This window comes from Rhinatrema bivittatum, chromosome 9, assembly GCF_901001135.1.
Source record: "Rhinatrema bivittatum chromosome 9, aRhiBiv1.1, whole genome shotgun sequence".
Taxonomy (NCBI): domain Eukaryota; kingdom Metazoa; phylum Chordata; class Amphibia; order Gymnophiona; family Rhinatrematidae; genus Rhinatrema; species Rhinatrema bivittatum.
This window is the reverse complement of record NC_042623.1, coordinates 141375490-141403439: the sequence shown is the minus strand read 5'-3', so window position 1 is coordinate 141403439 and position 27950 is coordinate 141375490. Positions and strand designations below refer to the sequence as shown.

The window sequence follows — 27950 nt, the reverse complement described above, 5'->3', positions numbered from 1 at the left end:
GACCGCTACTTAGCCGCATAAATACTTATTTGGCTAAGTAGAGGTGAATTGTGCCAGATAGCCAGAAAAGTACTGACTTATCAGGCTATCTGGCAGCAGTACCCCATTATCAGATAGCCTGATAAGTCAGTGCTTATAAGTGGACACTTTAAAGCATTTTTAAAACATTTTTTCCTCTTTTGTAGGGGTTTTAGGGGCCATCACAGTAGCGCTGGAAACTTAATTTCAGCTCTGACCTGGAGTTAAGTTTCCAGAGCTAAAAAAGGTGTGCTGGCTGCATCAGGGTGTACTTCTTAATGTCTTCATTTAAATGGCATTCCATGTGAGGGCACTAAGCAGTACTCCCCTTTAGAAACATGCATTTTCTGCACACAAAACTCCGTGCTGCATTGGCAGTACATTTTTCTCGCAGAAAATGTGTGTTGAAGTGCAAGCAGAAAGGTGCATTTGACTCAACGCACCTTTCTGCATGGGCCTTTAAGAAAGCTTCTGAACTTAGAACCTTTTTCTTCAAAATCCAGGAGAGAAAACTGAGTTTCTTTGCACATATTCAGACCTTTCAGTGGAAAGGCCACTTGATCCAGATGGAAGTTACAATTTAAAAAAATGCTTCACTTGATTGGTCCTCCAGCCTGTCTATTTCCCTAGGTCTCCCTCCTTGGCTCTGACCCTGCTGTTATCTCACACAGGCAATGATTGGTTGCTATAGCTGCCAATTAATCACTGCAGTTTCTCAGTACAACACTTTTGAATGGGCCATAGACCTGAATGGGAAACATAAACAAATGAGATTTTTTATTTACAATTTTTGGGCACCCTCCTTTCATTTCAGGAGTCCACAAATTAAATGAAATGAATACACATCCCTAATGTCCTACTTTATCTACAAGTTAATATAAATCTATTTATTCTCTCAGATAATAGGATCAAGGGGCACTCCATGAAGTTAGCAAGTAGCTCATTTAAAGCAAATCAAAGAAAATTATTTTTCACTCAGCGCATAGTTAAACTCTGGAATTCATTGCCAGAGAATGTGGTTTCAACAGTTAGTGTTACTGGGTTTAAAAAAGGTTTGGATAAGTTCCTAGAGGTTAAATCCATAAACTGCTATTATGGTAATTAATAATTGATAGTAGTTTGTGATCTATCTAATGTTTGGGTACTTGCCAGGTACTTGTGACTTGGATTGGCCACTGTTGGAAACAGAATACTGGGATTGATGGGCCCTTGGTCTGACCCAGTATGGCATTTCTTATGTTCTTATGTTATGGTCAGATCTTAGGGGAGAGCTTTAGACAATGTGAACAGGTGTTCCAGTGATATGTTAGCATTTTGGGTATTGTAGTTTTTCCTTTCCCTCTGGCCATGATTTATGGATGTCAGTGAAAAGCAAGTTTTCTTATTATGCAGTATAAAGCCTGGGTCAATCTGGTGGCAGTCACCCATTCTAAACTGGAGTTTGGGAGAGAAGAACCTCCAAGTTGTGATCTGGTGGGGCCTGGGGACCTCTCCAATATGGAGAGGGCATATAGGGGCTTTCCCCCTCAAGTAAAGAGGCCCAAGGCCATGGAGCAGAGAGGTGGCAATTCCTCCCCTTGAGAAACTGGATGAACTCCCAGGAAAAGAGTGCCTGGATGAGGAGATGAAGAGGTGGCCTGAGATAGAAATATGATAGCAGAAAAAGACCATATGGCCCATCAAGTCTGCCCATCCATCTAGTTTATGTAGCCCTTACAATTCCCATCACTCCCTCAGAGATCACCTGTATTTATTCCATGCTTTCTTGAACTAAGATACCATTTTCATCTCCATCACCTCCACTGGGAGACCATGCCATATATCCAATACACACTTTGTAAAGAAATATTTCCTAAGATTATTCCTGAGTCTACCCCTTTCACTCTCATCCCGTGACACCTTGCTCTTGATCTGCCTTTCCACTGAAAGAGGTTAGTCTCCTGTACATGGAAAACTTTGAAATAGTTAAGAACATAAGAATGTAAGAAGTTGATGTAGTGAGTCAGACTGAGGGTTCATTAAGCCCAGCACCTGTTTCCAATAGTGGCCAATCCAGGATAGCAGTACCTGGCAAATACTCAAATAGTAAATAAATCCCACACCACTGATGCCAGAAATAGCAGAGACTATTCCCTAAGTCAATTTGTGGCCTGGTTTGGCCTCTGTTGGAAACAGGATGCTGGGCTTGATGGACCCTTGGTCTGACCCAGCATGGCAATTTCTTATGTTCTTATGTTCTTCTCCCTTCCAACTCATCTATGGACGACAACCGCTTCCTCCCCTGCCAATTCCTTTATCAGTGGCTTCTCCTGCTGTACAGGCTACTGCAGCAGAGCTATCTCAGCTTTGGAAGCAAATGAAGGACCTTCTCCTTAAAGCAGGACAGAAACCAAAAAAGATGTACAATGCTCACCATCGAGAGGCACCACAGTTTCAGCCTGGAGACAAAGTCTGGCTGAGTACCAAGTTCCTCCGCCTTAAGTTACCTTCAGCACGCTTTGTGCCTCGCTATGTAGGACCTTTTACTATCCTTTGGCGCTTGGGAAATCTGACATACAATGTAAAACTACCTCCATCTATGAGAATACACAACGCTTTTCATGTCTCTCTGTTAAAACCCTTGATGCTCTCAGAGTTCTCCAAGAAGACCCCAGAACCCACAGATCTGGACATGGAGGATGACATTTAATATGCCGTAGATGACATCTTGGATGTCCCTAAGAGAGGCTAGATGTGGGAATACCTCATCTCCTGGGAGAGCTATGGACCTGAAGAAAACTCATGGGAACCTCTGGCCAACATCATGGATAAAGACATGGTACGTCAATTTCATCTCACACATCCTCGAAAACCCAGACCACTAGGAAGAGGTCCTGGAGGGGGCCCTTTGAAGGGGGGTACTGTTGCTTCCGTCGGTTGCAGATGGCTGTGACTGCTCTGTTTCAACTCTCTTCTACCTTTTTCCTCCATCCTGGGAAGGATGGCTGCCTCCGGTGCTGAATGCCGGAACCCTCGGCGTCTCCGACACAGCATGGGCATCCCCATCCGCCATGCTTCTTCCTGAGGCCTCCTAGGCATGCACGCCACCTACACTTTTGAATGCATCATGGCGGAAACCTCCCCACCGCATGATGTCAGTACCTCCAGGTATTTAAACCTCCGCTCCGCTATAGCCCGAGTTAGCAAGGACTTCGGTTTTGCTACTCTGACCACTTCTAAGCTGCTTGCTTTTATTCCTCTCTACCCTCCGGGGTAACTCAGTCCTACGGAAGCTCTGGTTACCTGCTCCTTGGGGGCCTTTCGCTTCTATCTGCCCTTCGGGGTTCAACTACCTAACCTAGGACACCCACTCCTCGTGGGTCCTATCTACTTTCTTCCAGGATCCTTCGGCGCTCCTAGGTACTCGCTATTTGAGGGCCTATCCTGCTCAGGGTATCCTGCACCACGGACCTCGGGTCCCTCTCTCCATTCTTCTACCAAGGAAGTTACCAGCACTGCCACTCTGTGAGTATCGCTACACTCCAGCTCTCCTTATTCCACCCTTCAGGTAGTGTTCCGCAGCACCCTATCCCGTACTGTGGAACACTACCCAACCTTGCTACATCCAGGTGACCATCACCTATAGAGACTGTCTGAGCTTACTTTGATATTGCTGGCCTACAGTACTATCCCTTCCTTGAAGCAAGATCCTACTTAAATCAGCAGTACAATAAAGCTTTCTTCCCTCAGTGTCTGCTTACTAGAGTCTAGCCTATCGCTGTGGTTTCCCATGGGGAGGAGTCATCGCCACTTTGACCAAGAGTTCACAATATGCCACAAAACCAACACTCAGCTCATTCTGCTGCTGCCTCCATGCCACTGTGTCTCATCTTACCTCATCCTGCTTCTTCCATGCTTCTTTGTCTCATCGCATCTCAGCTCATCCTGCTGTTGCCTCCATGCTTCAGGATGTTCTCCTTGGCTCCTGCCTCCATGCTGCTGTGTCTTCTCCTGGGGCTCCTGTCTCCATGCTGCAATGTCTTCTTCTGTGGTCCTACCTCCATGCTGCGGTGTCTTCTCCTGCTCCACAGCCTCCATGCTATGCTCTTTGGTCCTGGTCCTGCTGCTTCTTGTTGAACTCTGCTACCTTATCTCTTAGGCTGTCCCCTTGTGCACTATTTCAACATGGACTGTTGGGGCCTTCTTTTTTAACTCTGCTACCTTGACCCTTAGACTTTCCCCTTGAGTGCACTCTTTCAACATGGACTGTCTGGGTCCTTTTGGTTAACATCAAATAGTTTTTTTTTTGCTATCAGCTCTAACATTAAGGCTATACTGTAGCTTTTGGGATACCATTTTCACTTTATATGTTCTTTGCTGTTATCATAATTGTGCAAAAGGATAAGATGCTGATAAACTGTGTAGGTAATGTTGCCATTTGGAACGATGTATGTACAAGTCTATACTCAATGTGCTGTTGATTTCAGTTACAATGTCATGTGTAATTAAATATCTTGTTCTTGTAGAATGTGATTATGAAAGATGTTGACTTGCTTTCAATCTGTTGACAACTTTTGTTGTGTAATAAAGTGGTCGCAGGTTTGAAGAACACTTTCTGCTTATCTGTTTTTGTGTGATTTTTCTCTTAAGGGTTCACTAGTTCAAAGGTTTGGGATCCACATGACCTTGCAAGATAGAGTACCATGGGCCATTCGAAGTAGGCACTTTTCTGGCAGGCAAGACCACATTGCCTACAGCATAAAACCAAAAGCTCATTGTATGCTCCCAAGAAAGAGAGCAAGAGCTAAAGAGTAAGCTCCTTACTATGGTGCTTCACTATTGGGTTCAGCTGCCTTCTCCAGAGAACATATGCTTAGCTAATTCTTGGGTACATGGGCATGTATATGAGATGGGCACTAACTAGCTAGTGTTCCCCTCCATATGCAGTCCAATGGAATAGGTGTAGAAAAGCTTGGCTAGAGGTACACTAGCTATGATTTCTCTCTGTTGGGGACCAATAAGTTGTCTACATTCCTTTGAATATTGACTTTAATTAAATTATGGTAAATTTAAAAAAATAAATTGTCCCCAATAGTATAAATATAGGATGTGCCATACCTCCAAAATATTCTCCTGCTCAGGAAATTTAGAACTTGAAAAACCTCTAACCCTAGCTTTAGAAACTTGACCTATAGTACATCCCTTTTGTACTGGTCAGGAATAGTCAAGTTTTTGCCTTTTAAGGAAACTAAAATAGTTCAGGTAGACTGTTCCCCATGGTAGGGACAGCTTCCAAGAAAACACTGAGGGAACATTCAATCAAACTAGTTTCTTGATTGGATCTTAGCTGCCTGCCTAGCTTATACTAGATAATAGGGATGTGAATCATTTTTTGACGATTTAAAAAAATCGTCAGATATTTTTTAAATCGTCAAAAATCATTAGAGTCGCGATACAATAGAAATTCCTTGATTTATCGTGAAAAATTGTAAATCGGGGGAGGGCGGGAAAACCGGCACACCAAAACAACCCCTAAACCCACCCCGACCCTTTAAAACAAATCCCCCACCCTCCCGAACCCCCCGAAAATGTTTTAAATTACCTGGTGGTCCAGTGGGGGGGTCCCGGCACATTCTCCCACTCTTGGGCCATCAGCGCCATTTTGGCTGCCACTTATATAAATGGCGCCGATGGCCTGATAGAAAAAAACCCCACCCGACCATTTAAAATGACCCCCTTAGCCTCCCCCACCCTCCTGACCCCCCCAAAACCATTTAAAATTACCTGCTGGTCCAGCAGGGGCGCGATCTCGCACTCTCGGGGCCATCGGCTGCCACTAATAAAAATGGCGCCAATGGCCCTTAGCCCTTACCATGTGACAGGGTATCCGTGCCATTGGCCGGCCCCTGTCACATGGTAGGAGCACTGGATGGCCGGCGCTGGACCCCCAGGGACTTTTGGCCAGCTTGGGGGGCCTCCTGACCCCCACAAGACTTGCCAAAAGTCCAGCGGGGGTCCAGGAGTGACCTCCTGCACTCGGGCCATATTGCCAGTATTCAAAATGGCGCACACGCTACCTTTGCCCTCACTATGTCACAGGGGCCGACGGCCGGCCCCTGTGACATAGTGAGGGCAAAGGCTAGCGGCTGCCAGTACTGAAAATGGTGCCGACGCTAGCCTTTGACCTCACTATGTCACAGGGGCCGACCGTCGGCCCCTATGACATAGTGAGGGCAAAGGTAGCACTGGCGCCATTTTGAATACTGGCAATACGGCCCGAGTGCAGGAGGTCGCTCCTGGACCCCTGCTGGACTTTTGGCAAGTCTTCTGGGGATCAGGAGGCCCCCCCAAGCTGGCCAAAAGTCCCTGGGGGTCCAGCGGGGGTCCGGGAGCGATCTCCTGCACTCAAGCCATATTCCCAGTATTCAAAATGGCGCCGGCGCTACCTTTGCCCTGTCACATGGTAAGGGCAAAGGGCCATCGGCGCCATTTTTATTAACGCAGCCGATGGCCTGAGAGTGGGAGATCGCTCACCGCGCTCCCGCTGGACCACCAGGTAATTTTAAAACCTTTTTTGGGGGTTCGGGAGGATGGGGGAGGGTTTTTTGATTATCGGATCGGGCGCAGCCGATAATCAAAACTCAAATCGGGCTGGGCGATAAAAATTTAAAGATTTGGATCGGAACCGGAACTGGAACTGATCAGATTCTGGTTCCGATTCATATCTCTACTAGATAAGGGCTTGTGAAAAATATGTCAGGCTGATTCCCTGCAATTCACAGAAGGTCAAAGTTAAAAGTTTACATTTAGTATTAGCAGATACAGGTAATCAGTGTAGAGCCTGCAGCATATGGGTAACTCTCTCCCTATCAGGTAGATTTTAAAAGCTTTGCTCGCGCAAAAACAGCCCCATACTCGCATATGTGGGCCGCGTGTGAGCAATGTGAATTTTAAGAAGCTGGGAAATATGTGGATACATACCTGTGCATGCGTCAAGAATAAAGAGGCAGAAAAGGGGCATGGCCAAGACTTACACGCATAACCCCGAATTATTTGCAAAGGCTGAACATGGCAACATGCAAACCATGTCACTGCATAACTACTATTGGTCCTGATGAGGTGCAAGTCTGGAGATAAGGATGAGAGAGCGAGAGAAAGGGAGAATATGACACTCTTTATCTCCCATTGTAAGAGGGCACTTTCAAGTCAGGGTGGGTTTTTGGAGGAGCTGTGTTACATTGGTCTGCCTAGGGCCAAGGGTCTGTAGATCCTTGTAACCGCCCCCCCCAAAAAACCCACCCTGAGTTTAAAGTGGCCCGCTTACAGTGGGAGATAGAGTATCAGATTGTCTCTCTCTCTCTCTCTCTGTCTCTCTCTCACACACACTCAGTCACTTATGTGAATATGCACATAAAGGCTGCACACATACACACAGTAGAGATATTTTAAATGATACATGTGTACTTGCATGCACAATCTTTGCTCACATGTCCAATACGTGCATTTATGGGCACACATGCACTCCTTTTAAAATGTACCTGTATGCGATCTCCCAAGGACAACTCTGGCTCTCATGTTTTGGGCCAATTGGAGTCTATGGACCCAACGTGCCCTGTAGGTCCATAAATAGATATTATAGTAATTCAACTGGGAAATCATGATAGAGACCATAATGACTTTAAAAGCCAGATGGCCCAGGAAAAGGCATAATTGGCAAACGTGCACAATTACAGAAACAATATCCGACCTCTTTTTTCCTGCTGATGGTGCCTCTACTTATGTAACTGAGTGATATGAGCTAATGAATGTTTGCACCTTCAAGTCTAATTTTAGACTTGAAGCTCATTTTCTAAACTCAAACATTTTTCCAGTTTTATCAAGCCCTATTTCATTTTTTCAATCATATTAGTGTATCTATTGTAATGCAGACATTACTTCCATCTGCAAAGAAGCATATTTTCCTTCAACAATGTTACTGATAAAGATTTTGAAAAGAATCAGTGATGATACTATGCCCATGACATCACACTGAAAATGATGAGGTAGATTTTAAAAGCATTATTCGCACAAAAACAGCCACATACACACTTATGTAGGCCACGCGCAAGCAACACAAATTTTAAGAAGCCGGGAAGGGCATGCGTGCATGCATGTATGTGCATTCAGAATAAGGAGGCAGAAAAGGGGCTGGTCATGGGCGTTCCAGGGGTGGGTCCAAGACTAATGTGCATAACCACAAATTTTGCAAAGGTAACATGCATAGAGAGAGAGATCAGTCTGATACTCTATATTCAGGTACCATTCTAGAGGGGCATTTTGAATTGGGGTGATTTTTTGGGAGGTGGGTTGGGGTTGGGGGGTGTTGTTACAGACACATTCAGAGGTATTCATAGTAAAATTGACATCAGTAAAGAATTATAGCCTTTATAAAGGATGACAAGGAGTAGATTTCTATACTGCAGCTAGCACTGCAGTGAACAAATCAACTCCTCTTTTTAGACTTTTCATCACTTATAAGGAGTGACCCTATATGTTATGACTGTCGGTCACAGACGGCTGCGACCGTGTCTACTCATTTCTTGTGTTGCTCTGCTCCCCTCTCGGGGCCTGCTTGCAGTGTGGGCTAGCCTCTACCGCCACGTATCTCAAGGTTCCTCGTAGCGGCTGGGACGCCGCCACTACCCACGCCGACTCTGGCGTGTGCGCACGCCACCAGGCCCTCTTTTGAAGATGCTACGGCGGGAACCTCAGGGGCATCCCTGGCTGATGACATCACTTGGTCAGGGTTCTTAAGCTTTGCCTTTGCCCCTAGCAAACCAACTTGGTAACAAGTTCCATCGCTACTCTACTCGTTCCTGTCTCCTCGGACCTGTGGTGACTTTCTCGGACCCTCCTTGGACTCTGGTTCATGAACCCACTCTTAGGGGACCTGCCTGCGCTCTCTCCGGAGAACTGCTCTCCTGGCTTCCCCCGCTCTTCGGGCTAGCCCTGCGCCTTCCAGGAGTCCTACCCGCCGGCTTCCCTGCTCCTCGGGGTTATCTCTGGGACCCTCCTGTCCCCCACAAGACTTGCCAAAAGTCCCTGGTGGTCCAGTGGGGGTCTGGGAGCGATCTCCTGCACTCGGTCCGTCGGCTGCTGGTATTCAAAATGGCGCCAATAGCCTTTGCCCTTACTTTGTCACAGGCGCTACTGGTGCCATTGGTTGGCCCCTGTCACATAGTAGGAGCACAAGATGGTGCCAGCCGTCCATTGCTCCTACCATGTGACAGGGGCAGACCAATGGCACGGTAGCCCCTTGTGACATAGTAAGGTCAAAGGCTATCGGCGCCATTTTGAATACCGGCAGCCGACGGCATGAGAGCAGTAGATGGCTCCTGAACCCCTGCTTGACCACCAGGGAATTTTGGCAGGTCTTGGGAGGGTAAGGAGGATGGGGGTTGTAGTTAATTAAATTTTAGCCGGGAAACGAATAAGAATGGAACACATGAATGGATCAGGGTCCCCCTTTGACGAATGCAAAGTATCTGCCCCCCCACGAATACGAATACCAAATGTAACATATGCGGTCCCTCTGCACATCCCTAGAGGCTGTAGAAGTACAAGTGGCAACAGTATTTTAAATGTTATGTGTTTACTTTATAAAATGAAACATATTTTTGCTCGCGTTACAATGCATACATTTATGGATGCATGCAAATTCCTTTAAAAATTTGCCTGTATGTCTTCAGTAGAGTGGACTTCATTTACTACACTCTTTGGGTTGAATTTTCAAAAAGATTTATATGCATAAAACCTGGCTTTAAGCAAGTAAATAGGCTTTTGAAAATTGCAAGTGGGTTGTGCAAGTAAACATATGTGTATAAGTAATTTTCTATTACATGCACCAGAAAGAAGCATTTTATGGGGTGGAGTTGGGGTATTTACATACATACTTTCCATATTCAAAAGCATGCACTTACCTCTAGATGCACACATTTGCACTTCCTAAGTTGCTGGTGTAAATGTGCTTGTGTATGCTGCCAAGTTTCCATGCTAATTTTCAAAGCAGATTTATGTTTTTATGTTTATTTTACTTTGTATTTCTGATTTTATAATGTTTCAATTATCATGTTTATGTTTTATTTATTGTGACTATTTACTATAAACCACTTACCGTATTTTCCGGCGTATAAGACGACTGGGCGTATAAGACGACCCCCCCTTTTTATACACATTTTTAAGAAAAAAAATAATTTTACACTCAAACAGGAGCAACCCTATCTATGGAAGGGCAACACTACAAATACCGTATATCAGGCCCTAAAAAACAATACACCTCTTATTAGGAATACAGAACTAGCAAGCAGCTAGAGATCCCCACACAGAAATAATTGTAAAACTATACTAATAAGCAGAATAAATGTTTCAAAACAGCTATGAACAGAATAACATCCAACAATTAAAAACTCATAAAAACTATTAAACATTCTCCAAACACCAATAAAATATTTCAAAAAAGCAGACACATCACATAATATTAAATAATTAAAATGGAAGTCAATCAAGAAAAATAAACTTAAAAAGCCACCTTTACTTTCCCCCTCCAGCAGCTCTCCTGTTCCTCTTCCTCTTCCTTAGTCCCATGTCTCTCTCACACACCCATACCAGTCATGTCCCCATGATCAGTTTCTGTCTCACACACCAATCATTTCCCAAACAGTCTTTGACACACACACCAGGCACCTTCCTGAACAGTTTCTCTCATGCCATACACACACACAGGCTTCCCATTCCCGTGTTCTGCTTACCGTACATATACGGGCTTCTCACTCTCATAATCACTTTCTCTGTCTCACACACACACACACACACACACCAGTCTCTCTCTCATTTCCATGCTCGCTCTCCACGTGCACAGGCTTCTCATTCCCTGAATCACATTCTTTCTCTCACATTCACACACACCAGTCTTTCTCTCACACACACCATCACCTTATCAACCAGTCTCTCTCTCATGCACGCAAACACACACACAGCCCTCCCACTCCCATGCTCTCTCTCACATAATCAGGCTTCTTACTCCCATGCTTTCTCACATACCCAGATTTCTCACTTCCATGCTTTTTCTCTCTCTCACACTCACATACACATCAGTCATCTCTCTGAGCAGTCACTTTCATTGTGTCTCACATATACACACACATGAGCTTTCTGACCAGTTTCTCTCAATCACACACATGCTCTCAATCAAATGCATTCTCTCACTTACACACAGGCTGGCTGGCTGCTTCTCTCTCTCTCTCTCTCACTCACTTCCTCTCCCCTCCCCCGCCCCCCGAGCACAAATGGTAGCTGCTGCAGCCTCCTCCTCCAGCCCCCGCAGGCCAAGAAAGAAGAATCCCATCGGCCGCGGGAGGCTCACGCTGCTGTCTCCTTTTCCTATTATCAGCTGCTTCGATTGCTCGGGGGCCGATGCTGCTGTCGCCGCTGCTATTTTTTCATGCGGCATGGCTCTTTTTCCTTCCCGCGCACCGCATTTCACTTCCTGTTACGGGTCGGGGGGGGGGGGGGGGGGGCGGGAAGACGAAAAGGCCAGCCGCGGATGCCACAACTTTTTTTTTTTTGCACTGCTGCCGTTCCCGCTGGGCTTGAACGTGCTGATAGCCCAGCGGCAACGGCAGCAGGGAAGGAAGAGCAGCGGGAGAGACCGGGAGCACGCAACACACCTGCCGGTGCTTGGCGACACACCGCTGAGAAGCGCTGCCCTATAAGACGATACCCGGCATATAAGACGACCCCCGACTTCTGAGAAGATTTTCAGGGGTTAAAAAGTCGTCTTATACGCCGGAAAATACGGTACTAATTGTTCAGTGGGTTATAAGTCTACTACATAAATAAACAGTGTGTAAGTGTTGCATTCGTGACTGCTCTTCGCCCTCTCTCCACCCTCTCTACCTCTGTGGCGACTCCCTCCGGGCCTAATGGATGGCTTGCTGCCACGGCGTCTCCTTGCTGCTTCTCTCTGGCATACCCGGACCGGCTTAACACTGCGGATCCACCATGTTCCTGATGACGTAGAGCTTGCGCACGCTCCGAAGTATGTACCAGCAAGGGCGCGAACCTCAGGGGCGTTCCCTTGTATTGACGTCATCCACTTCCAATATAAAGGTTTTCACTTTCGCTAACAGATTGAGTTAGCAAGGACAAGGACTACGACTCGGATACGAATTCATCCAAGCTACTCTGCCTCCTCGGACTTACCAGAGGTACCCGGTAAGTTTCTCTATTTCAGATTGCAGACAGGAAAAGGTACTCATGCCTCGAGAGCCCATGTTCCTGAAGACTCTGAAAGATTCTCTATTGCCTGGGAGTGATCGCAGATACAGAGATTGTGAGTTACTATTTCAGATTGCAGATAGGAACCGGTACTAGTTCCTCGAGGGCCCATGTTCCTAAACACTCTGAAGGTTCTCTACTGCCTAGAAGCTATCGCAGATACAGATATTCGTGAGTTACCACCACTCTCTCAGAGCTTTCCCTGGAACCAAGTACTCATTCCTCGAGGGTCTATCTCTTTCCAGCTATTGAGCCTCTTTAAGAGCCTATAAGAGATTGTCATCTATTACTGGCTATGTATACAGCATACCCTGACTATTCACTATCTATAGTGTTTCTACAGCTCAGCAACCCTGGGATCGCAGTTCCAGTATCTGAGGGACTTTAGCCCTGCCGGGCATATCAGCTCACTACTGCCACCTCTGGTGGTTCTACTAACCTGTCTAATAAAAGAACTATCTGTTTCTGTCTCCATACCCAAGCCTAGCCGGTGGTTCCTCTCAGGATATCCTCCTGGGGGCGCTGTCATCTGCCATCGGCCCAAGGATTCACCTATTTACATTCCTTTCCAGCTGAGTACCCTCTCTAGCACTCCGCTGGTACAGATTGCCAACTCAGCAGTCTATATCATAACACCTACTGAGCATATCAGATGCTGAACCTCTCTTTCTACGGGAGCCAGTTCTTACAGATTACAACTCCGCATGGTGACTCATAACAGATTGCTAAACTCCTCCCTCTACAGGAGTATCCAGCAGCAGATTACAATAGATTATGAACACCTCCCCTCTGGAGGAGCATAACCTACATATTGCCAACTCCCATCTGCTTGCTCCTCCCATTAGCATAGCAGATTCTAACAATAAGACTGTTTTAAAAATTTAGGATAAATTGTATATGTACTGTCTCTAACCAGTTCCTCACCCAATCCACATCTTTCTAGCCTACTCTCATACTATCCAGCTGGTTTTCTAGTCTTCCATACATTTATGACATACAATTCTAGTCCTTTAAAGCCACAGGCAAATAAATAAAATAATTAGCATGATCTATAAGCATTATCCAAATTGAAAAATGTTTTGATTAAATTATCTTTTTTTGTAATTAGTCTCTTAGAAAATTGCCTCTGATTTGTTTCTATTAAAAAAAAAAATCTAGGTTCATAAAACTTCAGCTAATGAGCCACTTATATCAGCTTTTCTCAAAGAAAAAAAGAGTATTCTTCTTCATGCTCTGTATTTTTTTTTAAAGGAAATACAATCTCACTTCACTGCATGTCCTTCCAGACTAGTAATTTCAAATCAGTGCCACATATATATTTTTTTTAGAAAAGTGTATTTGGTCTGCAAATGATGTTAAAATGAAATTCATGAGAGGATCTCTTCAAATAGTTGCTGGATTTCGAAGTAAGAAATAAAATGCAGAAAGCAGATTGATTACACTTTGCAAATCACATTATCTTCAAAATGCACTTTTTTACTCTGTGCGCTGTCATTCCAGCGACCGAATGAAATGACGATACAGGGTCAGTACAAGATCACCTCAAAATTATTTTATTCTAGTGAAATACAGCTACATATAACTTATTAGTGTGCTACTTTGTAGGGTCCCACCTCTAAGCATCAAGAGGTTAATACAGCACTAGAGGATGTAATTGTGAGTTGAAAAAAGCCAATTTCCATAATTACAAGCTTGGAGATAAGAGATTTACTCCTAAATATCAAGCAACATGCTTTTAAATATCTTAAACTTTATAAAAGGTCAGTAGGTCACATCTTTACCATTTGTTAATTTGATGCTAGAAAACATGGATGATTATTTGAACAACATGCATCCATACATTGGCGAAGATGCTTGGAGTCAAATGAAAGCAAACAGAAAAGGTATTTCAAACACAATACTATTTTAATATACAAATAACCAGAAACTATTCCTTTTTTTTATTAACATGATACTTACTCTAACATCTCCCAACCACCCAAGCAAATTATGGAATAATTGTCTCCAAAAGAGAAATCAAGGCATTTCAGATTTTACCCTTCAGTAGAAGAGAGTTGTAATGCAAGTGATATAATGATTCAAAGAACACCAGTCTTGAGCCTTAAACTGACTTTCAGTTAAGAAATGCAACAGTTTGAAAATGCAGTTGACAAATACAGTGCTCCAAACTGGTCAAATCAGCACCTTTGGATTAGCATGGTTGAAAAAAAATAGAACATTCAATTACAGCAGATTCTGTATATTAAGTCATCTAGAGGGTGATATGTCATGCTGCAAGTTCCCTTGCAGAAATGATCTGGCACTGCAGGACATTTTTCTTGTAATGCTAGATTATTTAAGTAATATGCAAATACCATGTTTGTCAGTTGTCCTGGAAAAAAAGTCGAGGGGAATTCACAGACTAACAAAAAAACTTAACTTCACCTCCCTGAGGTGGAGTTACTTTTTTTTTTTTTTTTTGCAAAAAATAGATTTGCTTAATTTTTCATACATAATATAAATGATAAATCCTATCAGCTTATTTACATGTTTTTGAAAGCTCATTAGGCAATTTTTCATAAGTGTTGCAAACAGGATCACTTGTGAATGAGTGAGAACCAAAATGTCATTATTTTTTTGCAAACACAAAATATTGCACAGTATCAGGCAGTGTTTGGCATTTTTTATGCATACTGCCACATTTGCAATCCCATTTATAAAGTAGTACATTGGCATCCTAATCTTACCAGCTGTGGGGTTACATTTGCTTTATCCTTTTATAGGAAAAAGAATATCAAACCAGCTTTAGTCAATGACCATACGCACCACATAGTTTCTGTAGGGATTTCTCAGAGTACGTCTCTCGATCACAGCCCTTTCCAATGTAATTGGTTTGCAGTTCAATGGTAGTCTGGACTGAGGAAACAGGCCCATCACAGGTCTCCAAGTGAACACTTGGAAATAAAGCTTTGCTTCCAGAGCCAGGATTGTATTCAATGTGTTTGTTCCAGTCTGAAAGTAAACCAAGCAAGACACATACATATTTATTTTGAAAAGAACATAATTAAATGTAAAAAAGATTCATTTCCTAAAATGGATTTACCATTTTGGGGAATCTGTAAAGTTCATTTTCTTGTTCTACTGCATATATGTTACTGGTCTCAAGAAATACAAAATGTAAATTTCTTTCTTCACTAAGGATTAGAGATGAGCTTCATTTTTAAGGCTCGGGTCGGGTTTCGGTTCGGGCGCTTCGTGGGGAAACTCGCTTTCCCAAGGACCGTTTTTTTGCCAAAAATGAAACTGGAACCCAAACCCGAACCAGAAAAACGAATAAAAAAAACCAGGAATCGGAAAAACAAACTGCTAATCATAAAAAAACTCCACACCAACACTTCACATTTACTTTCTTATAACCCCCCCACCACCACCACCACCCCGATCCCTCCCCAAGACTTACTAAAAGTCCCTAGTGGTCCAGCGGGGTCCAGTGAGCAATCTCTCCCTCCATGCTGTTGGGCCTGCTATGACTGAAAATGGCACCGATAGCCTTGCCCTTACGATGTCACAGGGGCTACCAGTGCCATTGGTCAGCCCCTGTCACATGGTAGGAGCATGGTAGGAGGTCAGGAGTCCCCCCCCCAAGACTTGCCAAAAGTTCCTGGTGGTCCACCGGGGGTCCGGAGAGATCTCCTGCACTCAGGCCATCGGCTGCTAGTATTCAAAATGGCGCCTAGAGCCTTGCCCTTACGATGTCACAGGGGCTACCGGTGCCATTGGTCAGCCCCTGTCACATGGTAGGAGCAATGGATGGCTGGCACCATCTTGTGTTCCTACCATGTGACAGGGGCTAACCAATGGCACCAGTAGCCCCTGTGACATCGTAAGGGCAAGGCCATCAGCGCCATTTTGAGTCATAGCAGGCCCGACAGCCCGACGGCATGGAGGGAGAGATCGCTCACGGGACCCTGCTGGACCACCAGGGACTTTTAATAAGTCTTGGGGAGGGATCGGGATGGTTGGGGGGGGGGTGTAAGAAAGTAAAATTGAAGGGTTGGGGTGGTTTTTTTTAAATAAATGTGCCCCTCCCCCCGCACTAACCCGAAAAATGAATTTTCCCTGAAGCTCAGGGAAAATCCGTTTCGTGGTTCAGGTCCCCCGGAACCAAAATGAATGCACATGTCTACTAAGGAGTGGATTTATCAAAATGCACTAAATAGCTTGATGTTACCCAGGTAGAGAGTCCATCAAGCTAGGTTGAGAGAACATTGCACAAATCTCATCTTTGGGTGAGTTTCCTCACTCCAAAGGTCATCAAATCTTCACAAGAGAGTACTGTTCTGTTCGCATGTCTCACTTTGAATGTCAAAGTGGCCCCTAACCCCTACACTAATACCTAAACCTCACCTCGAGTGTGTCGGTGGGCCTACCATAGATATATAAATACCTATCTAGTGTGACGTCATTATGGCTAGTCTCTCTCTCTCTCTCAGCCCTGATAGCTTGGCTGGCTCTCCAGGAGCTAAAAACATCACCCAGCCTACTTGGCCAAAATTCCCACCCCAATATCCTCCCCTTTTTCTCATTTGCATCACACCAAATATTATGGTGCTTTTGCATTTATTAATAGCATTTTTGCATGCATTAAAGGCATTTTTTGCATGTGAAAACGCCTTAACGCATGCGAAAATGCCATATAGCAGTTTGATAAATGACCCCCTAATTTTGTAAGACTTTGATGTTGCTCACCCTTTCATACCAATTTGGGGAGAAACTTTGAAACTGCCCACCTTAGAGGAAAATCCAGAGGTAACTTTTACCTGCAGACTTGGCAACAATATTCAGTGAAAATGTGTATACTTTCACTTTGAAAATTACCCCAGGAAAAACTGCCCATACACTCTTATACCTACTAACTTACTGGTTAATTTTAAAAGGAACGTGCCTGCGCCTATAAACGCACATATTTGACATGAGCAGAGATACACTGCAATTTCATATTGTGCCCGACAGTATGCACCTATTTAAAATCCCCCTGCCGCACGTATATGTGTACGTAATCTTAAGAGGCAGCTCGAGTAAATGTTGCGCGTGTATTTCCGCTAGGGTTTTAGTGGCTTTTACACGTGTATGCAGGCAGATTTTAAAACATGCTCACGCAAAGGAAAAACCATTTTTGTAATTAGTCCACAAGTTTGTCCAGTTGATATTGAGGTCTTCAAGACCCCTCTGGTTCTTCATCCTGTAAGCCCTCCCACTTGATTCCAAACCTTCACACTGTGATGAAAGCCCTAAAATTCGAGATCTCTAGACTTGCTCCTCATCAGGACCTACAGCAAAATTATGCAGATAAGATGTGGACATGCACCATGGTAAGCTTTTTTAAAATTCAGGGTTATGCGCGTATGCTTAGTCCCACCCTGGAATGCCCATGTCCCTCCCCTTTTCTACCCACTTGTTCTTGACACACATGGGTATGTACGTGCATATTTTGTGGATTCATAAAATTCGCGTTGCTCATACTTGGCCCGCATACGTGCATATGTGGCCATTTTTGCGAGAGCAACGCTTTTAAAGCCTACTTCTTAAGCAGTATTTTTCCTGAGAAAAACTATGGGGTAGATTTTCAAAGGGTTACACGCGTAGCCCCCGAAAACCTACCCCTGCGCGCGCCGAGCCTATTTTGCATAGGCACGGCAGTGCGCGTATGTCCTGGGGCTTTCCAAAATGGGTGGTCCGAGGGCGGGGCCAGAGGCTTGGTGGCGGTCCAGGGGTGGTCCCGAGTGCTCTGGCACAGTGGCCTGTGCCGGGGCATGGGTGCCGGCAGCCGGCTGGCAGGTGTAACTCCTGACAAAAAGGTAGGGGGGGATTTAATTAGGGGAAGGGAGGGAAAGGTGGGGGAATCGAAAAAAAAGTGTGCACAAGTGTGCACCCCCTTGCGTGTGCCGACCTTGGATTTTATAACATGCGCGCACGGTAGCGTGCGCATGTTATAAAATCGGGTGTACATTTGTGCGCGCCAGGTAGCGCGCACAAATGTACCCCGCGCCATAACATTTAAAATCTGCCCCTATGTACATACTTTGAAAATGTAAAAGTATGTATGAGGCAGGCTGAGCCCAGAGTCTCAATTCGTGAATGAGACAATGGTGCAGTGAAGAGGATTTTAAATATGTTAAGTAGGGAACATTTTGGGAAAGAGAGAACTTATTCTAATGGGAGGGGCTCCTCCTTAACCAGGTTAAATCCAGGCTTCTTGTGCTCATTTTTAAAAAGGACATAAAGTAGCTTTTAAACTAGAACATAATAGTCATCTTCTACACTGTTGGAAGGAGGACAATAGGAAACTGTGTTACCAGGGAATAAATTACCGGTATATCAACTTGAAGGGACAGATAAAAATGGTGGAGGGATGGCATTATATGTAAAAGATTGTATAGAGTCAAGCAGGATAAAAGTTTTGCAGGAAACAAATTGTACTCTGGAATCCCTATGGATAGAAATTCCAATGGTAAAAGGGAAGAGTAGAGTAGTAAGGATATACGACTGCCCACCTGGCAAGGATAAGGAAACAGACTGTAAAATGTTAAGACTGGCTAGTAAAATGGGCAACAAAATAACAATGGGAGACTTCAATTATAGGGATGTGAATCGGGCTTCGGACGATTGAAAATATCGGACGATATTTTCAAAATAGTCAGAAATCGGGGGCTCCCCCAAAATGATAGGAAACCCCACCATATTGATCGTGGGGGTTCTCTTATCATTTTGGAGGAGGGCTTTAAATAGGGCACGGGAATTATTTGGGGGAGGGCGGGAAAACCGGCACAGCAAACCCACCCCGACCCTTTAAAACCAATTCCTTACCCTCCCCTACCCTCCCGAACCCCCCAAAAATGTTGTTACCTGGTGGTCCAGTGGGGGGAGGTCCCGGCGCAATCTCCCGCTCTTGGGCCATCGGCGCCATTTTGGCTGCCACTAATTAAAATGGCGCCGATGGCCCAATAAAAAAAAAACCCACCCGACCCTTTAAATTGACCCCCCTTAGCCTCCCCCACCCTCCCGACCCTTTTTTTTAGGGAGGCCTGCGCCGCTAAAAAAAAAAACCCACCCGACCCTTTAAAATCGACCTGACCCTCCCAACCCCCCCAAAACCATTTAAAATTACCTGGTGGTCCAGGGGGGCCTCTGGGAGCCTCGAGGAAAGATTTCCCGTTCCCAGGCATCAGCTGTTCTAAAAAAAAAAAAAATGGCGCCGATGCCCCTTTGCCCTTACCATGTGACAGGGTATCCGTGCCATTGGCCGGCCCCTGTCACATGGTAGGAGCACTGGATGGCCGGCACCATCTTTAAAGATGGTGCCGGCCATCTTTACTCATCAGCCCCTATTATACTATACTCTATAATAGGGGCTGATGAGTAAAGATGGCCGGCCATTTTTTTTTTTAGAACAGCTGATGCCTGGGAACGGGAAATCTTTCCCCGAGGCCCCCCTGGATCTCTCCTCTCCCCGAGGCCCCCCTGGATCTCTCCCCGAGGCCCCCCTGGACCACCAGGTAATTTTAAAAGGTTTTGGGGGGGTCGGGAGGTTTGGGTCGATTTAAAGGGTCGGGTAGGTTGTTTTTTTTTTAGCGGCGCGGGCCTCCCTAAAAAAAAAAATTAGCGATGTGAATTGGAATCGGAAACGATTCCAATTCACATATCTTAATGATCAGATTCAGCTGGGGGGGGGAGGGAAATCTGATCTTAACGATCAGATTCCCCCCCCCCCCCCAGCCGAATCTGATCGTTAAGACGATCTGGCACACGATTCACATCTCTAACAGACAGTGATGCTAATATGACAAAAGCAGTGTAAGATGGGGCTATGAGGGAATCTGCTGTTTTGTACAGTTGCTGTACCTGGTAGTAAAGAATGCCCTGGGGACCAAGAAAGAATACAATAGCTTAGTCTTGAAGAAACTGATGGAGGAATGAAGGAACATAGGGTAATTTCATTAGAGCAGATGGCTAGGCAGCAGCTCTGTGCAAGGTGAGAAACAGTAGAGGTTCATTCAGGATGTAGACACCAGGTAGAAATTTACTTATCTATTACTGCAGAGGTTACTGGAAAAATGGACAGCCCTTCATGACATGTCACTGGAAAGTAAAATAGGTGTGGACTGCCTCCTGGGACATCAAAGTTGGCTGAAGGTGACCCAGATGCTATGTGTCTTGAAATGCTACAGAGGATCTTAGTTCAACAAGAGCCACCCTGGGTGAGATCATTCCCATGGGAGAGAAGATAGGTAATTTCTTGCAGGAATGGGATATGGCATCAGAGGTGTGGCTGGTTGTAGATTTTTTGCAGCAGTGGTTGCAAGATAAGGCTCAACCCATCACAAAAACGTGTGACCCACAGATGAAAGCGAGTATTGCCTTCCTATTCACTGGAAGGAAATGCAGGAGACTAAGGTGCAGGAATGGAAGCACCAAAGGCAAAGGGAGAGTAGGGATACAGCACAGGAAAGAATGGGCATCCCACACAGTACTATCAGCATGAGCAGGATCCTATCACTTTTCAATTCCATCCCCATCTATATCAACCACCCCATCATAGCCATGGTAGAGCAGGCTTTCCTGACACAGACCATAGTTACGGTGATTGGCAGCAGAGATTATCCTCTCCCAGCAAAGGAGACCCCAGCATAAATTTCAGTCACACGCTGTCTCACAGAGGCCATTGAGAACATTGCCACAAATCCATTGACATATTGGCACACAAGGCTGTGGTCAGACCTGACCAAATTAGTATTTCTTCTTCAGTCCAATATCTGTCTAGTGAACAGATATTCTCAATGACAGGGGACATCATGAGTTTACATCATTTACAGCTGGCACCAGAGATGGTGAAAAAATTGATCCTCATTAAAATAAACTGCCCTCTGGTGGGTTTCAATGAATTTCCATGTGAATGGCACACGCGTATGTGGGCCGTGCACGAACAACGCAAATTTCAAGAAGCTGGGAAGTATGCACGTACATATCTGTGTGCGCATCATGGATAAGGAGGCAGGAAATGGGCGGGGCATAGGTGTTCTGAGGTGGGGCCAAGACTGACCATGGCAATGCACACCATGTTACCTGATTAACCTTACTACTGGTCCTGATGAGGCACAAACCTGGAGATTTTAGGCCAGAGGGATCCCAAGCACTGTGGAGGGAATGGAGAGAGAGAGAGGGAGGGAGGGAGGGAGAGAGAGAGACTCTATTAGAGAGGCAATCTGGCACTCTATATAACTCCCACTGTAAGAGAGGCACTTTCAATTCAGGGTAGGTTGGGGGGGGTTTACATTGTTCTGCCTAGGGCACACAAAGGTCTATAAACCCTTGTAACACTGCCCCCCCCAAAAAAAATCACCCTGAGTTAAAAGTGCCCCTCTTACAGTGGGAGATATATAAAGTATCAGATGGTCTCTCTCTCCCTCCCCCAGTCACTTGTGAGTGCACAAATAAAGGTTCCACACAAACATGTGGGAGGGATATCTTAAATGATGTGCTTATACTTGCATGCGCGATATAAAACCGAGCATATTTTTGCTCGCGTACCAAATACGCACATTTATGGGTAGATGCACGCTCTTTTTACAATTTACCTGTAAGTGCACAGCTACAGTGAACCAATACCTACAGGTTTTGCCCTAAGCAGCTTGCTGTGTTGTTGCCAGTTGCCAATCTTCCTACTGCTGCCCAGGCCACTCCTGGTATGCTGCCTCTCTCCTGGCTTAGCTCTTATTTATTCTGCCACTATTACTGTCCAGCCTGCTTCTGGACCTCTCATGCTGCCTTTGAAAATATCTGCCACTGCTTGTACTGCTTTACTTCTTTCATTCTGCCTTGAGGGGTTTTTTTCAATATACTTCCTGCTTGCTGCCTTTCCATTCAGTCTGTGCCTGGGGGTGTTTATGCCACTGTTGTGGTTGCTTCTTTCCCCTCTCATAATGTCTTGGTATTTTGAAGACACTGTGCTTGCTGCCTTACCCATTACTTTATGCCTTGAGACATTTATGCCACTGTTGGCACTGCCTTGCTCCTCTTTTGCTGCCTTTAGTTATTTCTGTCACTTCTATCATAGTTATGTCGATTGCTTCTTTGTTTCTTTCATGGTGCAATGGTATATTCATGAAACTGTTCAATCTGCTTTGCACCTATGATAGTGCCCTGGGCCATTCATGCCCTACTCTTGGTGCCTTAGAGTGCCGGTTCTCTGCTGATTCCTACCTGCAAGTTTCATTGAATTTGAACAAAAAGCCCCAGTGTTAGAGCCCAAAATAAGATGCAATGCTTCCCCTACTGACTTTAACGTAAAACAAATAAATGAATTACATGAGTACATTTTAAACAATTGCTTGAAATAAATGAAACAAATCATGGAGGCAAACGGTCTGGTATAAAAAAAAAACCCAAACCAAAATGCATTTCTGCACACATCCCCTTTACTAAGTTCTGCTGAATATACAGGTAAAATTACCTGGGTAACTTTGCCGCTCACCAGCTTGCTAAATATCAACCTCTGAAATAATTATCCTGTGTGTTTTGTACTTGAATAGTTAAATCAACACATCAACTATGCATTTCAAACGGCCTTCTAGTAATTTAATACTATAACATTTACATATATGGTGACTGCATAGAAGATCCATAAAACCATGGGTTAAAATCTGTGTGAGATAGAGTAAATGATTGCACAGTAAGTAAAGATGATGATTACAGCCTGCAGCAGGTCTGGAAGGGTGGTGATCTCTCTGGGCAAAAGGAAATGAAGTATGACTTTTATGGCAACGAATGGCTTGTCTGTTCTAACCCGTCTTGATTTATGGCAGCAATCTACAGTACAGAATAATTTCTTATGTAGAAAAAAATAAACTCAGTTACTAATCTTGGAACAATTCTTTGGCGGTTTACTTTGCACCTGTTAAGTGAAGTGGTTCAACTTCTTGCTTCCCTGCTGACTAAACATGAGATGGTGTTTGATCTGATTTTCTTGTTTATTTTGGAATTTTTTCCATTACACCTCTCTTGCTTTTTAACTCATCACTTTCAGAATATTTGTTTTTTCAAGTTTCTTCATGGGTAACTTTCCCACACTGTTCTATTTACCCCGTGGATTTGTAATTTCCATCACATAATTTGACTATAAGAAACATAACAGACTGCATCGGATTCTGGTGCAAGTACTATTCACAATAACAGAAACTGTTATGGATAACTGATGCACATTTTTTAGTGGAGCCAAGTTTGCTTGTATACTTTCAAGAAATACTACACAAAGCCAATGCTTCCAAATAAAATATTTATATATAACGTGGAATTATTAACTGTTATTTTTAAATAAAAGGTTCATCTAATGTGGTTTACAGCATATTAGAATGGCAGCATATTTAACAGGGATCATTTCACCTTCACAGTAAGACAGTGTTGAGAGTCGGCCTTGAAAGCCTTGCATTCTGTTGAGAGTCGGCCTCGAAAGGCCTTGCATTCTGTTGAGAACGGTGTTTTAGTGTGCCCATCAGCCTCAGCCTGACCCCGACCTTCAGGGCCGAGCCAAGGGTTGACAGTGGCCCCTCATGGCTGACGGTCTACCCTCCGCCAGCCCAGCAAGCTCCCAAGGCCAACATCCGAGGATGTTGGAAGGTGAATGGTCCTCCAACCATTCCGGGCCCTTTCGGACCTGCTGCGAGAAGCATGGAGCAGCAGGCCTGGCCTGAGGTTGAGGGCAGATGGGCCTTGACATGAAGACATGACTATGGAGTGATGCGAGGGCATCCAGATGAAGACACATGGCTGAAGCAATGGCATCCAGGGATGAAGACACATGGCTGATGCAACGGCATCCAGGGACGAAGACACATGACTGATGCAACGGCATCCAGGCACGAAGACACATGGCTGATGCAACGGCATCCAGGGACGAAGACTCTTGACATCCATAATGAGGACACGAGGCATGGACATTGGCACTGTCTCTCAGGGCGCCCTACTCAGGCCACCTGCGGGACTGAGTCGCGGACCACCCTGTCGGTTACGCGCCCTACACAGCCCTTGCAGACTGGTCACGGACCACGATGGGAGCGGGACAGCACAGGAACACACATCCGGGGCATGACGGCTCAGGAGCACAGGACAACCGTCCACCGGCAGGCAATCCACTCAGGAATACTGCATCTGAGGGACCCCCGGCCTACCGGTACCAGAAGGCTCGAGAGCGAAGACGAGGCATGGAGTAGGAAGGAACATCACGGAAGGCAGGAACACCAGGACATAGGGGATGAAGACACCTGGACAAGGACCTCAGGCTCGAAGACTTGACATGGAACAATGAACATGACGAGGAGCTCCACGAAGAGAAGACCTTACATAGGCTCTGGCAGGCCTTTATAGGGCTGAGCAGGAAACAGTCAGCAAGGTGGGGCCCAGACACTTCCTGTGTCTGGCCCTTTAAATACAGAAGGAAGACGCGGCCGCGCGCCTAGGGAGCAGGAAACAGGGGCTGTGCAGGACCATGGCCAGTGGCCTGCACAGCGTCTGTGCGGAAGACATCAGAAGAGGCAGGGCTGAGCCTGAGCGCAGGCTCCAACGTCGGCAGCGGCTCTAGCCGCTGCAGGAGGCCCCAGGGGCGTCTCCAGCTGCTACTCCAGCCCGGGGCTGCGGCCTGAACGCCGCAAAGAGGAAATCAGCGTCGGGGGCAGTCCCAGCCCGAGGAAGGCCGCGGCTCTGGCCACGGAATTCAAGATGGAGCAGGGGCGGCCTCCGGGCCGCGTGGGCAGGCCAACGGCGGCGTCCTGCCGCGTCGGTGAAGAAAGGCAGCGAGGGTAAGTGGCCTGCTCACGGGGGAAACCCGCAGGCAGCGCAATTCATGACAGACAGATGGATAACAAATTACATATCTCAGTGTAAAATGTGTTTGTGTGTATTGGGAAGTGAAAGACTGGAAACTAGTGAGGAGGAGGTATTGCTTCAATGATCTCGCTATTGATACTTAGGCTTATACTCTAGAGAGTTTTTCACATTGTGTGTCTATCAGAAAAATACTTGGTACTGAATCTCCTTACTGCTAAAATTATTTTTGTAATAAAATACACTTCACAAATAAAACATTTGAGATATTTCTACATGAGCCATAATGAAGGGTTATAGCATAGTATCGCTTATTGGCTCAAAATGAATAAATCAGAAGCTACAGTGATAGATTATTCCTTTGTTTGCTGTTGTCCTAGCGGTTTCCTCCTGCTCCTCTGGGCTTCCAGCTCAACTGAAACTAGGGCTGTTATATGGCACCATGAGCCTTAATTTACAACCACCTGGGAACTTGCTCTCCTATTTTATATCCCCTTCCAATATACTGTAGCATGGTCATTGCAGTAACAGTCCTCAGCTGGGGGTTATGCACCAGGGCTCCTTCCAGAACTCAGCAATCATACGCCCTAAACCTAGCTACTAAATGTCATCAATGCAATAACTATGACTTCTTCCCATTCGGGAATGTGAATAGTATCTATAGGGCATCACCAGTACCTGATGACCTGGCAACCAGAAAATCTAAACTGAGAATCAAACCCAGCTCCCTTCATATAGCAGTGTATCCTGCCAGAACCAGCTAGGTCATAATAGAAAGGGGCTGGAAACTTGGTGCCGGGTCTGCATCAAAAGCCCTATCAGATGAGGCTGAAGAACCTAAATACAGTATGTATACCCTAGAGAAAAGACAGAGGTAATATGATAAATAGATTTGCATGCACTATTTTTCTACTGTATGCAAATCTCTCTCGTGCATATTCATTGTGGATATCCTGAAAACATGACTGGTTAGGTGTGCACCGAGGACTGGGTTAAGAAACACTGCTCTAAGGGGACAATTTCAAAATGGATTCTCTGTGGGTAAATGGCTGCCTAGCAGTAGAAAAGACTCCTTTGAATACTGTGCCCTTCACACACACATCCCTCACTGCGGTGAAAGTATCCCCCATATGCATGCTTTCCCCCACAGAGTACAAGTAAGGTGCTGATGTTGGCTTGGCAAGGCATGCATTGGGAATTGAGTTGTAATTCCCTTTCGTACTTCCCAGTACTGCATATAAGAACATAAGAATTGCCATGCTGAGTCAGACCAAGGGTCCATCAAGCCCAGCATCCTGTTTCCAACAGAAGCCAAACCAGGCCACAAGAACCTGGCAATTACCCAAACACTAAGAAGACCCCATGCTACTGATGCAATTAATAGCAGTGGCTATTCCCTAAGTAAACTTGATTAATAACAGTTAATGGACTTCTCCTTCAAGAACTTATCCAAACCTTTTTTGAACCCAGCTACACTAACTGCACTAACTCATCCTCTGGCAACAAATTCCAGAGCTTTATTGTGCGTTGAGTGAAAAATAATTTTCTCAGATTAGTCTTAAATGTGCTACTTGCTAACTTCATGGAATGCCTCCTAGTCCTTCTATTATTCGAAAGTGTAAATAACCGATTCACATCTACTTGTTCAAGACCTCTCATGATCTTAAAGACCTCTATCATATCCCCCCTCAGCCATCTCTTCTCCAAGCTGTATATAACCATAGCCCCCTTAAGGCCACCAATTTTCAAAGGGAAACTCTTCAGGGATTTTCCCTTGAAAAACTGGATTTCAGGCCCACAAACAGAAAAAACCCATGGAAGGGCCAGATTTAAGGTTTTTGCACCCATAGGCAGAGTGCCATGGTGAAATCTCTTTGAAGTGGTGCTGGTACAAAGCCCCAAAACACTATGGATGAGTTCCATATTGTAATTTTGATGGTGAGATATCAAAAGAAATAGGTCCCATATAATTAAATATAGGATTAGAGCACTAACTTAGTTTTACACTATATAACTTTAAGAATGTATACTGCCTTTATCCACAATTCCACAGAGTCCCCAACACTTGTTAGTATCTCCTACGTAGCTCAGCACATCACATTTTTTAATGCCATCTCAGATTAATTGGCACTCACGCAAAATATTCATCATTGCATCTGAAACGTGGCAAAGCCATTAAAGCTGACATATCTGTCGCAGTTCCATGAAATCCAACACTTTCTAAGACTCTATGGGATACAGCTTATAAAATATGCCATATAACACGTCAATACTCATACTGTACAATAATGGAGGGCTTCTGTTCTCGGAAAAAAATGACACCTTGATGTCCCCTGGGATTAAAAAGAGCACAGTTTCATTTCTCACTATTACCTTTCCACTTGACAAAGCAGATCACTTATGACCGAAGCTACATAAACCCTGTCATTTTTAACTATTCACTCTGATCCAAGCTTTTAAAGGCAGAATTTCAACTAAGCCTGAGCCAAAGATTTTTCCTTGTACCTCATTACCTGTCATTTTGCATCATAATATACTGAAACTGTGCCATCCATACCAATGAAAAAACAAAGCATTAATTACATAAATCCAGCCTGATGAAGTCTGTCTTCTCACAGATTTAATTGAAAAAGAAAGCAAATTTCATTCAGTCACCAAGCAATTTCTGAATACCCTGACAGCATTAAGCACACTGAAAACCATTAGCAAATATGCTTATTCCAGTCCAAATATATTGAAAATTATATACTGGGAATTTCAGAATTGGTAGTTTGATTTTTATA

General features: G+C 44.8%; 1 protein-coding gene across 3 annotated transcripts in view; it reads right to left on the bottom strand.

Annotated features, from left to right (window-relative positions):
- The window catches only part of CLSTN2 (calsyntenin 2), a 1635505-nt gene that overhangs the window by 469685 nt on the left and 1137870 nt on the right, over nucleotides 1-27950 (bottom strand). For all 3 annotated transcript variants that reach the window (XM_029615596.1, XM_029615595.1, XM_029615597.1), the window contains one exon: nucleotides 15118-15303. In XM_029615596.1, the coding sequence (XP_029471456.1) occupies nucleotides 15118-15303 (186 nt within the window). The remainder of the gene's footprint in view (nucleotides 1-15117; nucleotides 15304-27950) is intronic.